Genomic DNA, 15,588 nt, shown 5'->3' with positions numbered 1-15,588 from the left:
ATTATTTTACGTGGCATCTCTTTCGAACTGTCAATGGCCGCTGTTGAAATACAAGAAAAATACAGAGAAACGTAAAATTGTAATTTTATGAACACAATTTACTTTTTTACTACACTTGCAGGAGTTTGGTGATAAACAAGCGAGCATTGGATTGATGCTACTCCTTGCTTWTAAAAACGGTGGTTTAAGAAATTTTAATAGTGAAAAGATTAGTGGCGCTAATTTGTGGTACAAAGATCCAAAAATTTGGATAGTTTTATACGGTCAAATCAAACTAAACCCAAGCCAGAATATACCACCTTTTAGCAGTGGTATTAATTATCTACTATTTTGATAGAGGAATAATGGTACATTAAAAACTTCTTAATTCATAAAAACATATCAAGCGCCAGTTAAAATGTTTTAATTAAAATACCCAAAACTTGTTTTAACAGGAAATACAACAATTAGAAATACTTTGTAAGCAGCTGTATGAGGCCACCGATTCAGTGATACGATCAGATGCTGAGAAGGCTTTAGTAGCTTTCGTGAGTAGTCCAGATGCACTTCCTAAATGTCAAATGTTATTAGAGCGTGCCGATTCTAGCTATGCTCAGTTATTAGCTGCTACGACACTAACAAAATTAATACAAGGACTGAATTTGGAACAACGCATTGATATAAGGTTAAACAAATTTGAATATCCTTAGAAGATCATATTTATGAATATTGTAATTTTTCTCTGCAGAAGCTATGTATTGAATTATTTGGCTAATCGTCCCAATTTACAGCATTTTGTGGTACAAGCACTTGTTACACTTCTTGCAAAAATTACTAAATATGGTTGGTTCGACATGTATAAGAGCGAATTGATTTTTCAAAATCTTTTCGAAGATGTTAAGAAATTTTTACAGGTAAATATTTTATCGGTGTGAAAAATTAAAAAAATATGAACTTCAAATATTATTAATAAYAACATACGATTTTTAGGGCTCTGTAGAACATTGCACAATCGGCGTTCAGATTTTATCGCAGCTTGTTCTAGAAATGAATTCAATAATTGAAGTTGATGTTAATTTGACTTTTTCGAAAAATAGAAAAATCGCCACTTCGTTCCGCGATCAACAACTTTATGACATTTTTTTACTATCCTGTTCTTTATTGGTCACTGCTCGTGACAACAGTAAAAATTTAAATTTTATGGATGAATCCCAACAAGCGTTCGTATAAAATTTTGTAATGGTGCAATTTTAACAATGACAATAATTCATAAATATATTTCCTATATCTGCAGACTAATATCACATGTTTTGCGATTAACGAAAAACTGCTTAAGCTTTGATTTTATTGGAAGTTCAACGGATGAATCGTCGGATGATATGAACAGTGTTCAAATACCAACATCTTGGCGACCAGCATTTTTGGATTCTAATACATTAAAATTGTTTTTCGATCTTTATCARATACTTCCTAATGGTTTAGCAAGCTATTCACTATCTTGCCTCGTACAAGTATGTTAAGAAAATTAAAATAGCTAATTTCACCTTCAACTTATTTCTTTGAATAGATGACCTCAGTACGTCGGTCCCTCTTTAATAATTCAGAAAGGACAAAATTTCTTACTCATTTAGTTGAAGGAGTAAAAAATATTCTTATGAATCTACATGTAAGTTTTGTATATAATATATGCATTGATTTGTACTTTTTAATAATAAWTAACAAACACATTACAGGGGCTTAGTGATCCCGATAACTATCATGAGTTTTGTCGGCTATTAGCTCGACTTAAGTCAAATTATCAATTAGGTGAACTTATAGCGGTTCCCTGTTATCCGGAAGCTATACAGTTGATTGCTAAATTTACAGTTCAATCGCTACAGGTTTGTAATATTTAATTTTATATTAATATTTGTTATTATAACTATAGTTAGAGCTATAAATTACTGTTTTTTTTCAGATGTGGCAGTTTGCACCCAACAGTGTACATTATCTGCTCACGTTGTGGCAAAGAATGGTGGCATCTGTACCGTACGTTAAATCTCCTGAACCACATTTATTAGGAACATATACTCCTGAGGTAACAAAGGCTTATATTGAGTCACGTCTAGATGCTGTTCCAGTTATTGTKCGTGATAATATGGAGGATCCTTTGGATGATTTGTGTATGGTTCAACAACAATTAGAGCAATTGTCTGTGATTGAACGTTGTGAATATGATAAAACTTGCACTCTACTTGTTCAGCATTTTGACCAAAAAGCTAGAGAGTATGAGAATTTGCTACAGACGCGTAACGCCAATCCCATGGATATCACAGTTCATGAACTGCAATTGACATGGCTAGTTTATATAATTGGTTCAGCAATTGTTGGTCGCCTCACAGTTAATTCTAATGATGATCATGATACAATGGATGCGGAATTAGTGATAAGAGTATGCACGCGTTACATTTTATACAGAAAGGTTTTATGAGAAAATTATTTCAGGTTTTACAATTAATGAGTTTAACGGACGCACGTTTACCACAAGCAGGCTGTGAGAAACTCGAACTGGCCGTTTTAAGTTTTTTGGAACAAGTACGCAAAATGCACATCACTGAACAAACACAAAAAGCAAATGTTTACAAACGACTGAGTGAAGTCTTTGGTTTAAATGATGAACAAATGCTCTTAAGTTTTATTAATCGCAAAATGTGGGTAAAATATACTAACATGCATAAATCTGTTAAATCCGATAGTGCAACATCACAAAATTGATCTAGCTTTTTAATATAGAAMGTCGTAAAGTGCAGTGATCTTTGGTTACTTTTTCAAAAAGATCTATCTGTTATATAWTTAAGCCATCTATTCGAAACAAAAAGTTACTAATACATTATTATTATCGATACTAAATATTTAAAAAAGAGAAACTAAGTCAGTTTAGTGTGGTTAACAACTATTTTTGAGGAAATATCCTAATTGTTTATGTAATGAATTTGTWGCTTATTTGGTTTAAAAGTCACAGACCTTAAACTTCTGACAAATAAGAAAAACAGTTATATSACCTTTCAAAAATATAAAAGTTTCCATACAGAAACTAGATTTTCATCGATCAGTTTGTAGGGCAGCTATATACTCTAGTAGTCCGATTTGAACAACTTCTTTCGAGATTATACCTTTGCTCTAAACAGTTCTTTTCAGAATATATAATAAGGGGGGAAATACGAATATTTATCGATTTATAATTGAAAAGAGACAATTTCTAACTTGCATTGCAGTATAACTAATCTTAAGTTCTGGGGCCACTCTGAACAAATCATAACTAAGACACTAATGTTGCTTTCGGACCTGTCGGTGCATTTTAACTCTGTTAGAAAACTAGCAAAACTGGAGGAGGTGCAATTCATGTTAACCCACCACACGGTTAGTGAGTGATTTATATTATGTAAGATTTTCTTATAACATTCACTTAAACATTTCTTAGAGTGAGCATTTTCCATTTTTGGGCACCAATTCATCTTTATCGGAAATGCGTTGTCGCACAATGTTCTACACGTCACTTGGGCGTTTGCTTATGTTCGACTTAGGAGAAGACGAGGAACGTTTCTACAACTTTTTAACGCCTCTAACAAGTAATTGTAAAATAATATATTTATTAACCAAATCATTGCAAGTGAATCTAGTTGAAAACTTTATCGAATTTAATACATATTTCGTATAAATAAATTCGAATTAACGTGTATTTGCGTTATAACAAATTTACAGATCAGTTTGAGTCCCTGGGCACAGTGTTAATGGATTCTAATAGTTTTCCCAACGAGGAAGCTAAGAAGGCAATTATTGGTTTGGCTCGAGATTTGCGCGGCCTAGCGCAACCTTTAAATGCACGTATACCATACACAATGCTTTTTGAATGGCTGTAAGTATCTTATTTAAAGTACTCAAGTGTTTCAGTATCACCCTATTCAAATTGTAATGAGAAAATCTTAATAATATTTGTTTCCCTTTCTTTAAAGTTATTACGCGGACTATTTGCCTATCTTAATACGCGCGGTAGAGTTGTGGGCCCATGACCCAGCCGTTACAACACCAGTACTGAAGTTGTTCGCCGAGCTTGTGCATTGCCGCACTCAACGTCTGCAAGGCAATGTATCCAGTCCAATGGGAATTTTGTTGTTCCGGGAAGCGTCAAAATTAATTTGCATTTACGGCAATCGAATATTGCATCTAGATGTCCCTCGAGATCAACAGTATCCGATGCGTTTAAAAGGCATTTCAATTTGTTTTTTAATTCTTAAAAATGCCTTAGGTGGTAATTATGTAAATTTTGGCGTATTTAAACTATACGGTGATGACACACTTGATAATGTCCTGAATATTGCTGCGAAGCTTATTATGTCTATACAGCAAAACGATTTATTGGTTGGTATTATTAGTATTTATACATTAAACAATTTAATCAACGGTATTTATTACGTTTAGGAATACCCAAAATTGTCTTCGGCATATTATGGTCTGCTTAACTGTTTGTCACAGGACCATATAACCTTTTTGGCAGGCTTGGAACCGCGAGCATTTGTTTATATATTAGAAAGCCTTTCAAAAGGTCTTTCTGCTTTAGGTAAGAAAAACTGTAAACATAATTATTTAAAATTATTTCTAATAATTATTTTGTACAAATCAGATTCAACAATTTATATTAGCTGTTGTTCCATATTAGACAGTATCGTATCATATATATTTAAACAATTGCAATTAAAAGGTACGTATGAGTTTTGGTTTCAAATAAGAATTTCTAAAATCTATTTACGAAAATATGTTTCGTATATTTTTAGTTTCAACATTCCCAAACAAGAAGTTACGAAATATTACTCCCGAAAATGTACAGTTCCTTGAGGTACTTGCTAATCTCGGTTACCAAATTATTTTAGATTCTTATAAAATGTAAACTGTCTTCAGGTAGTGGAGATGAACTCAGATTTATTGCAAAACATGATGTCCACTTTGTTGAATAACGTCATGGCAGAAGATTGTAGGAATCAGTGGTCGATGTCACGCCCTCTTTTGGTACTCATTCTCCTATATGAAGACTATTTTAGGTACGTGCCATTCGTCTAGTACGCATATTAATCGGCATGGATTAAATACATTTTATTACAGATCCTTAAAAGATAACATAATCCGTTCGCAACCATTGGATAAACAACAAACAATGGCACAGTGGTTTGATGATCTTATGGTCGGGATAGAACGCAACGTTTCTAGCAAAAATAAAGAGAAGTGTGTGATTTGTATATTAATTATAATATATGTTGATGTTAATTTGTTCGAATTTTAGATTTACGCAAAATCTATCTTCTTTCCGTCGTGACGTTGTTAATTTACCAAAATCATCAAGTTATAATACAGGTTCGTATTAAAAATTTTAACTAACCTAATTTGCGCAAACAGAAAAACTTGCCACAAAGTTTTTGATAGCTGTAGAGGGGCAGATACTATTTATCTATTTAACTACATTTTTGTTTGAATTTAGTGACCCTTACGCAGTGTAGTCTTCCTTTTTTTTTTTTGAAATTCTTAAGTTTAATAAAATTAAAGTAATGTTTTTTTTAACTATAGCTTCTATTTTATGGAAATGGAAAGTGTTACATGTATATCGTTTATAAAATATTTATCGAGGCTAAAGGGGTATAAATTTCGACCAGTATTGTTCAATACTATCGTATAAGTAAATCTAAAGAAATACCCGACCAACGGTTTGCAGCCAACGGAAAATTTTTTTTAGTTCTTTCGATATAAGCTTTTAAGTTGAATTAGGATTACTTAATAAGAAAAAAACTTTATAAGCTTGGACGATGACAACAACCGATGAGTCGATGTTGCGAGTTTTCGAGAGAAAAGCTCTGTGAAAGATTTATGGTCCTTTGCGCGTTGGCCAACGCGAATGTATGAGATATATGACGACATTGACATAGTTCAGCGAATTAAAAGGCAGCGGCTACGCTGGCTAGGTCATGTTATTCGAATGGACGAAAACACTCCAGCTCTGAAAGTATTCGACGAACGAGAAGGACTTGGTTACGCTTGGAATATCCAATTGGCGCCACCTAGCGAAAAGAAGAAACGACTGGCACGCTGTTGTTAACTCGGCTATAATCGCGTAAGCGGTGTCTACGCCAATTAAGAAGAAGAAGAAGGAGAATAAGGAAAAAAAAATATATATAGCCAACAAGGTATTGTTATTGGATCTGAGCAATCTATACCAAAATGCCTTATACAATAATCTATACCAAAGTTATAATGTCGAATGATAAAGTTTTCCGTACAAGAAATTAATTTTTATGACAGATTTATTTTATAATAATCCGATATCAGGGGATCCAACAAATGAACAGGTTCTTTGAGATAAAAAACACGTGCAGAATGTGAGAGCGATATCTCAAAAACTAAGAGATTTGTGTTCAAGCTTTCAATTGAACTTATATGAGAAAAGTGATTGTGGTGCAACTGTATCATAAGGATGCCTAGAATAGGGCAGTGCTTGTTTAAAGCTRAATTTGAAAAGAAACTAGTTCAAACTTGTAAGCGCTCACTTCTCGCAATATCTTCTCRAATATATATAATACATGACTAAACAACTTTTTTGATTATCCATGATCTCAAAAATCTTCAAAATCACATCTATTCGTGGTAGATTGCGCAATAATTTTGCATACTTTGAGGATGGACAAAAGTTAATGGCACAACAAATTCTCAAACCGTGATATACTTTGCAGACTTTATATCAATCCTGTTTAGTTAGCTAATGAAACCATTTTATATGTTTGCGATCTAGCTTTTGATATTTTACTTATAGCTGATTTGCTTATGTAAGAATCATATATGTTAGATTGATATAACAATCATGATTGAAATAGTTGCAATTCTGCAGTTCGAAAGTCGTTTGTTGTGTCATGCTGTCTTAAATATTATATTTTTTAAAGCATTCGCATTTTAATTTTATTTATATTAATTAGCAATAATTGACATATAGGTCAGAAAGAAATATGTCTTTCTCTATAGTATAAAGATTCCTTCTTTGTCAATTAACTTGCCTTTCCTCAAAAGAGGGGGTTACGGAGCATAAGGTAACTGTGTACTCACTGTAGAAAATTCTTTATATAGATACATACATATACAATGTATACACATACGAGAACGCATCAATTCACAGCCCTACAATTCACGTATATATTTATTTATTATTTATTTCAGTTAATGTTATCAGTTCAGTTAGCGATATCAATGATTTTTTGCTCAACGAGCTCGAGAAAGAGTACATGAGAGATGATGACTAAATATTTTCCAGGACCTTTGGGAGGGTAAATTTAAATCACATGCTTACTAACGGTTGTAAGAACTAACAATGCCTTTTTATTGCCCAATAACTATTAAGTTCATGTTTTTCACATAATAGTATATTAAAAAATAAGGTTCATTGTTGTTCGAAAATTATATATTTTTACCAATAATATTTCTGTGCAAACAAAACAACCGGTAATGTCATGTTAGGTTAAAATTTATTATCAAATTTGTTAAGTTCTTTCTATTAGAATAAATAACGGCAATTGAATTGAAACAAATAGATTTTCAAAACATGGGATAAAAACAAAATGTTACAAGTAAAAATCAATAAACAAAAAGTTTCTCGAAAACGATATTTGAATTTGTTTATAAATCTGAAGGATGTGAAAACATTCAAAGTGGAGAATTGTAATACTGCATTAATATCAATATTTATCATCAAGATGAAAAGGGGAAGTGCCTTCATGATTTAAATAGAGATTTGAATGGAAATAAAAGATGATGATGAAAAAATTAGGTTAGGAAAAAAATTCAATTATTTGGAATCACGAATGGAAGTCAAAGTATACAAAGAATACATATAAGAGTATTGCTAAGCCTTTTTAATGAACTTAGTTTTGATTACAAATGAAAGAATACGAAAAATAAACTGTGAAAATATAATTACATGAACACCGAATTTCTGACAGGAGCAAATATTATATACATATTACTATATACAATGTATAAAGAAACTAATTGATTTCGTTTCTATTTATTTATTTTTAGATAATGCGTACCAAGTATATTCTGAGACCAATTATTCAGTTTCAGTATAATAATTGTTGGAAGGAAAACATCTTGTTGACACATTTATTGTCCTGCATTTTTTGAGTTAATTTCGATTGGATAAACATTTATTTATACATATTTAAAATAGAATATAATAAGGAGAAATCATAAGGAATATATTAATGAATACATTATTTTACTGCAACCGCGTGTGCAGTATAGTAGGTGTATTGTAACTGATGAAAGGGCTTTAATAGTGGCACTGATAAATGGCTGACTGTTTGCGATGACTCGATTTTATTTTGCTAACAAAAAAGTTTGTAATATGTTACAAGTAACTTGATTATTTTGTACGTGTACAAAGTTAAATTTTAATAAACACAATCCATGTAAATAATGATTTTATTGTTGTGTGCTGCTTTTTTAGATAGAGAATTCATCAATCTTTTTAGGAAATGTATARTTTTGGTCCCCCAACGAAGGAGGAACTTATTATTTTTGTTTCTGTAATCGGCTTATTTTAACGAGATGACGGTCGGGCAGTTCTTTAATAGGGAGACCTTCGGCKGCGCTTAAAAAAATAACCTTAGTCAATGCTATATCGGGGTGCCCATAATTGTTTTCAATCGCACTCCTTTTTGCATTCATAAAAACTATGGACACTCCTGTGTTGGACCGATCAGGGGTTATTTAAAAAAAAAAGCATACATATATGTATATCCTACCATTAAACTTTGCAGACTGTTGACTGAGCATGAAATTGTTATATTTTAGTTTTTTTACTTTTACTTAACGTTTTCGTGGGTGTCCACATAAAATAAAAAGTGCCGTTATTGCCTGAAACATATGTTGAACAAAGACTAAAGGACAAATCGAAGTTTGTGATATATGGCCAAAACGATTGCTTATATGTAAGGCATTCATCCAATGCCGAATACCAGCCGAAATATATAGTAAAAATGGTAAAACACAGAGGTTTAAGTATTATAGTTTAGTTGTRCTTTTCTTAGCAAGGTGTAGGCCACATTTATGGTTGCAAGGAAGCATTACTGGTCACCCCTATGTCAAAATAATTCAGAACATTATGCTGCCGTATGTAAATCGACATCGATAACGCAACTATAGGAGGCTGCGAGCGAATAGGATACTATTTACTCTGAAAGATGCCAAAAACTTGTTGACTAAATACTACGACGCAGTGCCGTAATATTAAAAAATTAAGCCCACGCAACTAAATATGAGCTTCATAAAAACACAATACCCCATTTGAAAAGAAAAATAAAATACAATTTTCCTTTTTGTTGACGTTTCTCATTTTATTAGTTACACTAGTATGTATTTGATCGTAGAAATTCTTCCTAAAGTTTTAAATAAATTTAAATGATTCATTTAAATGAGTTAAACAATGAGTATTCTTTTTTTTTTGTGATTTGTTTTATTAGTTTTTTATTATCGATATCAACTCAAAGTTTGGGTTGACGTATTCCTTCATCTCATTTAGTAACAAACAAAACGATTTCTTATTTGTACGAAAATAACTTGTGAATCTGCAACAAGCATTATTTAAAAGTAATTTAATTGTCAATATAACTTTTATTTACTGGGAGTTRGAAAGTTCCAATGGATATGAGCGGTCACGAAGACTTTTTCGTATGTTCACGTTAATTTTGGCCTCAACATTTTTGCCATCATAATATAAATCAAAAGCAATGTCCATTCAATAATTCACGTTTTCGTGAKCAATAACTGAATTGTTTTGATTTTTCGTTTAAAAATTTTGTTGTTTAATTATCTGTCAAAATTTAGGCAGAGAGCGTAAATTATAGTCAGAGAACGTATATAGTTTATCGTTTCTAGKACGTATATCATATTTTTCTATGACGTCTAGAGTGCTGCCAACTCAGTGGTTTAACCATTAAAATGAGTGGACAAAACTGAGGCTGTTGTTTTTTTAGTCATATATACTCTCCATTGATAAATATGTGAAATTGAATATACATATGTGTATATGTCTCTCTCCCTAAGATATTTTATATCTGTTTAAATTTTTAAAAAGTACAAAGAAGAAAAATAATGGAAATTTTATGTCACATGATTGCCTTTTAACAACTATATTACAATATATCTAGCTGCTTACTYCTTCTCTTCTACCTTATAATTATTTGAATAAGTTAGCTCAGATTAAAGAGAGCGCTGGTTTTTTAGAGTACAATAGTGGACATTAGTGGTCGGTCTCTGGAAAGTTTTTCTGGCAACACTAAATGATTACTTCGTGATAGGTGTTGGCCGAATTGTCATACTGGCAGCAGAGCAGCGGCGGTGACAGAGGTAAAGGCAGAGGCAGAAGCAGAGGATTTTGATTAGTGCCGCTCTCTTCCAGCAAGTAGCAAAATTAAATCAGTAGTAGAAGTTGGGTCCGAGTTAGTTGAGTGTGAAAATTTATTGTAGTAGGAATTTTTGAAAACTGAATATAGTGTTATATACTGGCAAAAAGACAAATCTGAATTCAAAAGAAATTTAAAATACTGTGAATTTCGATTCGTATGGTTTATAGTGCAGTGAAGAGCTAAGGGAAAATGTAAGGAAAAATTGCCGTGAAAAATTAGTAATAATGACTAGTGTAATGAAAGAAGAAGCACCTCATAGTGTAAAGTAAATGTTCCACATTAAAAGGAGCAGCGCAATGAATGTGCTGATTCGAGAAAATATCTAAAATTGATTTTCTTTTCTCAATATTTTCCTCTCTTTTGCACATCTCGTACGTTGATCCGGACATCTGAATATAACTGGTATGACTGCGACAACCGTTTACACTGGGATTCGTTAAATTTTCGTTCAACTTATTTGGTGTTTCTGCGACGACACTATATTGTGCTCTGCTAAACTGCTTCTCGCATTGTCGTGCTGTCGTCCGTCCTCTGTACCAAATACATATGTATATGCTGCTTTGTATCGCTGCTGCTGTCGCTGCCTTCGTTCTCCATAAAGCTCCTCTATTGGTGGTGCGAATTAAAGCGATTTTGGTGTACCAAAAAAGTAGAGCTAAGCAGAAGAGAACGAAGCGAATAATAAAATTGTCCAATTTGTCAGTAGAAAAATCGGTTAAAAATTGTAAAAGCAAACTGTAAATAAAACAGAGGCCCGTTTTGGTAAAAGTCGTTTAATTGAAGGCATACAAACTGTTCTGCGCTCTGAATAATCCGTTTAACTTGTGAAAAAATTATTCACCGCCATACCATAACCCGAATGAAAATTATAGAAGGTTCAAATATATGTATATATACATACAGCAGCAAAAATAATCGAGCGTAGGGAAGGCAAAGTATTTGGATAAGAGCGACATAAAAAACCAAAGACCGCAACACGAAATCTTTGATTGAAGCACAAGTATTGGAACGCACAAATTTTCATTTAAATCAACATATGATATTGTACCAATAACTATACTACATCAAAGAAAACTGGGATCGCTTTAATTTACACTCGATTAGAAGAGGAGACAAAAACCGCACCCTTAATTCATCCTTCTKGTATCGTCAGTGGATAAATCACTTAGGTACATTTTATGACACAGACTTATAAGCCTTATAAGCAGAGATGAAAAAAAGTATTAACGTTGTTATTTAAAAAAAAAAAGAGAATTTTATTGTACATATATGCATATATATTTAATTATTAACATAACTTTATATAAATCTTAATTCTACTATACATATATACATATAGGAGCTTCAAAATATTAAAAGGTAACACAATTTTATTGTATCAATTGCRATAGCAACATCGTCGAAATGAATGAATTAGATAGCTTAAGACAAGAAGCCGAATCTCTTAAAAATGCCATACGAGATGCACGTAAGGCTGCCTGTGACACAAGTTTAGTGCAAGCCGCTGCCACATTGGAACCAATAGGTCGTATTCAGATGCGCACTCGGCGTACTTTGCGAGGTCATTTGGCAAAGATCTACGCTATGCATTGGGGTAGTGATTCGCGCAATTTGGTTTCGGCATCACAGGATGGCAAATTAATCGTCTGGGATTCACACACCACCAATAAGGTGCACGCTATACCTTTGCGGTCCTCTTGGGTGATGACGTGCGCATATGCCCCTTCGGGAAGTTATGTCGCCTGTGGAGGCCTTGACAATATGTGTTCAATCTACAACTTGAAGACGCGTGAGGGAAATGTGCGCGTTTCTCGTGAGTTACCTGGCCATGGTGGATATTTGTCATGCTGTCGTTTTCTGGATGACAATCAGATTGTTACCAGCTCTGGCGATATGACTTGTGGCCTCTGGGACATCGAGACAGGCCAACAAGTAACCTCATTCTTAGGACATACTGGCGATGTAATGGCGTTATCTCTGGCGCCAGGATGCAAAACTTTTGTGTCTGGTGCTTGTGATGCTTCAGCAAAATTATGGGATATCCGTGAAGGTGTATGTAAACAAACATTTCCCGGACACGAATCTGACATCAACGCAGTAACATTTTTCCCTAATGGACAAGCATTTGCAACAGGTTCTGATGATGCCACGTGCCGCCTTTTCGATATTCGCGCAGACCAGGAGTTGGCAATGTATTCGCACGACAACATCATCTGCGGTATCACATCAGTGGCGTTCTCGAAGAGCGGTCGCTTGCTGTTAGCGGGTTACGATGATTTCAATTGCAACGTATGGGATACAATGAAAGCAGAGCGATCCGGAATTTTAGCAGGTCATGATAATCGTGTCTCATGTCTCGGTGTGACCGAAAATGGCATGGCTGTTGCAACGGGATCATGGGATTCGTTTTTGCGTGTGTGGAATTAAAGCGTTTGCGATTGTACGTTACGCCGCCATAAGTGGAAGATATGTGGATGCAAGTGCGGATGGAGTGGATTAGGAATACGAAGAGAGAAATATAGCGATAGTGAGTTACACCTTAAATTCCATTCGCTTTCCACAACTCACCTAGTGATCGAATAACGTGCACCATCGTAATACGGCCACTTCCCACGCTGTAACTCCCCATTATCCTCCATTTTCGGCAGTATATTTAAAATTTACATACAATACACAAAACATTCACTAGTATACACGCAAACAAAAATATATAAACACTCGAACTATCGAAAACCCGGGAAAGGGACAAGGGACAGGGGACACTGGACGTAAGACGGAAGCATATGCTGACACACGCATACGATTTATATACAAGCTTACATTAAACAAATTATTTATATAAATTATATACATAAAATCATATAAGTTAAAAGTAATGTAAAACTGATATAAAATAACGAGACCGATAAAATAATGAGAAAAATAAACCAAACGCAACAGAAACAAAGCCATTAAGTAAAATTTGCAGAGACAAAACAAAAAAAAAAAATAAAAATATGATTATGATGTCACAGTAAAATAATACTGAATATATGTAACTGAATATCAGAGAAACAAAGCACAGAAGCCCTGATAAAAGCGAAGGCTTTAACTGAGTTAAATCACAGCGAAATCTGTTGAAAACGCATTTACAAAACCACAGCAAGAAAATTAAGTCGAAATATTATAAGGGGTAAAAAATTGTAGAAGTATAGTGAATAATACTTGGAATGAAACCCAATAAGATATAAAAAAATTTCTTATTAAGTTTAAGCACTAATTTATATACAACTCAAAATTACAAATGATCAAGAAATTAATAAAAAATAAACGAATAAATTTTATATATGGCCATAAAAGCTATGTAGCAACAGCTAAAATCATACTTACATACACAAAACGTAAAAATAATGAGAAAGTTAGGAGAAAACTAAATTTAAATCAAAGAGCGTAAAATAATTTGTATATTAAAATATAAACAGTACCGGTATCAGCCGTAGAAATATTACGCCGTTCATACCGCTAGAATAACATACATATATGTGTGTGCGAGAACAAAATTAATTTAAAGTATTAGAAAAATATGGAAAATAATAAACCGATAAAGAGAAAGCATTATTAGCATCGGTAATAAAAAAATAACAAATTAGCAACATAAAAGCATTGATATGAAACAAATCAGTCTAATATACGTGCATACCCCACATGTACTGAATTCATATGTATATGTATATGACCTCTCTTACATTACCATTTCAACGCGGTACGAGGGGATATTTAATAAAATAAGAAGAGGAATAGATGTTTAATTGACTTTGTTACTCGTACGAAGGAAGCAAACACCTTTTATTATTATAATATGATCGCAAAGAAAGATGAAAGGAAGGCATTATCTAAAAATATGATTTTTTTTGTTTGGGCTTGCTGTGATTTGTAAATGTATGGGATGCAGAAACGACATATATAAAAATGTGAGAAACCTTTGTCAAAACAACAACATGGTCACATGTCAATAATGTAATGTTATCACATCTTTATAAGAAGTTAGAATTTCACTCAACATGAAAAATATTTACATATATCTACCATATGGAAATGCGTCTTTAAAAATTTTTAGTCCCCGTACTTGTGCTGACATACTTTGATGTGTTCATAAAACGTTGCTACACTGAACCACATACAAAAATACAAAACATACATATACGTACAAAGTAGTTGCACTTGGCGCAAGTACCGTATTGCATTTTATTACTTCAAAACTTTAAATATAGGCAAAAGGGTACAGTAGTAGTACATACAATTTAGATTTTGTTATGTATCTATTCAATTTACKTATTTCGTTGCCCAATTCAGTTACTTGACTCGTTTACAATCATTCATATATACATAAAAAAAAATTTGGTATGAGCTACAAATCGACTTTTAAGCACAAAAAATTACCTATTTTAAGATATAACATAACAAATTGTACAAACTCTGTGGCATAATTGCTAAGAAATTTAATAAATTATTCAACCGATTTTATCAAAAGTTTAATACTTACCCAACTTTTACAAACGCACACATAACACTGAAAACAATCGCAAAAAATATATTTAAAGAATTATCAAATAAAACGCACACATTTATTTTTATTCTATCTAATGTTATTTATTTAAAGAAAACATACCTATGAGTTGAAACTGATTATAATTGCAATTTACATTTTATTGCGAACACTAGCTTGTGTAGAATATATTTCTTTGTATGATAAAATGATAATAAATTTACTTTATTTGTTAATTTCTATATAATAGAATTACGTACATTTATGAACAAAGAATACTTATATATTGAGTGTATCCTATTTGAAGCTCATACAGAATTATTGACGATGACGAAACAATCCACAAATATTTTTAGAAGCATCAGTGACTCCTAAACTTATATAATATATAATTATGTTTAACGTGATCCTATTTGTCATTTATATAAAATAATTGGAATATACATATGTTTTCAATTATTGTTTCATACACATATGTTAATTGTTTTTTATTTTGTTTTATTTTTTATTTAAAGTTATACTGTATTAAATTGAGCTTTAAACATTTTTAAACGTATTTTTGTGTGTTTTGATATATTGAGTATTGTGTGGTGCTTACTTACCCAT

General features: G+C 32.5%; 2 protein-coding genes across 4 annotated transcripts; both read left to right on the top strand.

Annotated features, from left to right (window-relative positions):
- Nucleotides 1-24: 24 nt before the first annotated feature.
- On the top strand, nt 25-8,471 carry LOC108964961 (ran-binding protein 16). Of its 2 annotated transcripts, XM_018927047.1 has the most exons (21): nt 25-347; nt 435-664; nt 728-893; nt 970-1,199; nt 1,274-1,490; nt 1,547-1,645; nt 1,713-1,859; nt 1,937-2,410; nt 2,464-2,669; nt 3,234-3,378; nt 3,440-3,587; nt 3,721-3,874; nt 3,972-4,377; nt 4,438-4,576; nt 4,640-4,717; nt 4,791-4,852; nt 4,915-5,054; nt 5,116-5,235; nt 5,294-5,364; nt 7,210-7,316; nt 8,068-8,471. In XM_018927047.1, exons 1-20 carry the CDS (start codon nt 345-347, stop codon nt 7,290-7,292), a joined length of 3,318 nt encoding a protein of 1,105 aa, XP_018782592.1. In that variant the 5' UTR covers nt 25-344; the 3' UTR covers nt 7,293-7,316; nt 8,068-8,471. The 2 variants fall into 2 exon arrangements, with proteins under 2 accessions (XP_018782592.1, XP_018782593.1); XM_018927048.1 differs by lacking the exon at nt 7,210-7,316.
- Nucleotides 8,472-10,451: 1,980 nt separating this feature from the next.
- LOC108964963 (guanine nucleotide-binding protein subunit beta-1) lies at nt 10,452-14,903 on the top strand. 2 transcript variants are annotated; one of them, XM_018927053.1, is made up of 3 exons: nt 10,452-10,648; nt 11,059-11,626; nt 11,849-14,903. In XM_018927053.1, the coding sequence occupies exon 3, from the start codon at nt 11,862-11,864 to the stop codon at nt 12,882-12,884; it is 1,023 nt and encodes a 340-aa protein (XP_018782598.1). In that variant the 5' UTR covers nt 10,452-10,648; nt 11,059-11,626; nt 11,849-11,861; the 3' UTR covers nt 12,885-14,903. The 2 variants fall into 2 exon arrangements, with proteins under 2 accessions (XP_018782598.1, XP_018782597.1); XM_018927052.1 differs by having other exon boundaries at nt 11,797-14,903.
- The last annotated feature ends 685 nt before the right edge of the window (nt 14,904-15,588 follow it).

The sequence above is a fragment of the Bactrocera latifrons genome, unplaced genomic scaffold, assembly GCF_001853355.1.
Source record: "Bactrocera latifrons isolate USDA-ARS-PBARC rearing strain unplaced genomic scaffold, ASM185335v1 scaffold_130, whole genome shotgun sequence".
Classification (NCBI taxonomy): Eukaryota; Metazoa; Arthropoda; class Insecta; order Diptera; family Tephritidae; genus Bactrocera; species Bactrocera latifrons.
The sequence above is the reverse complement of the archived record's forward strand: the minus strand, read 5'-3'. Positions and strand labels throughout refer to the sequence as shown.

Excerpts from the sequence above, each read along its gene's own strand:
- LOC108964963 (XM_018927053.1), top strand. The coding sequence starts at position 11,862 with ATGAATGAATTAGATAGCTTAAGACAAGAAGCCGAATCTCTTAAAAAT.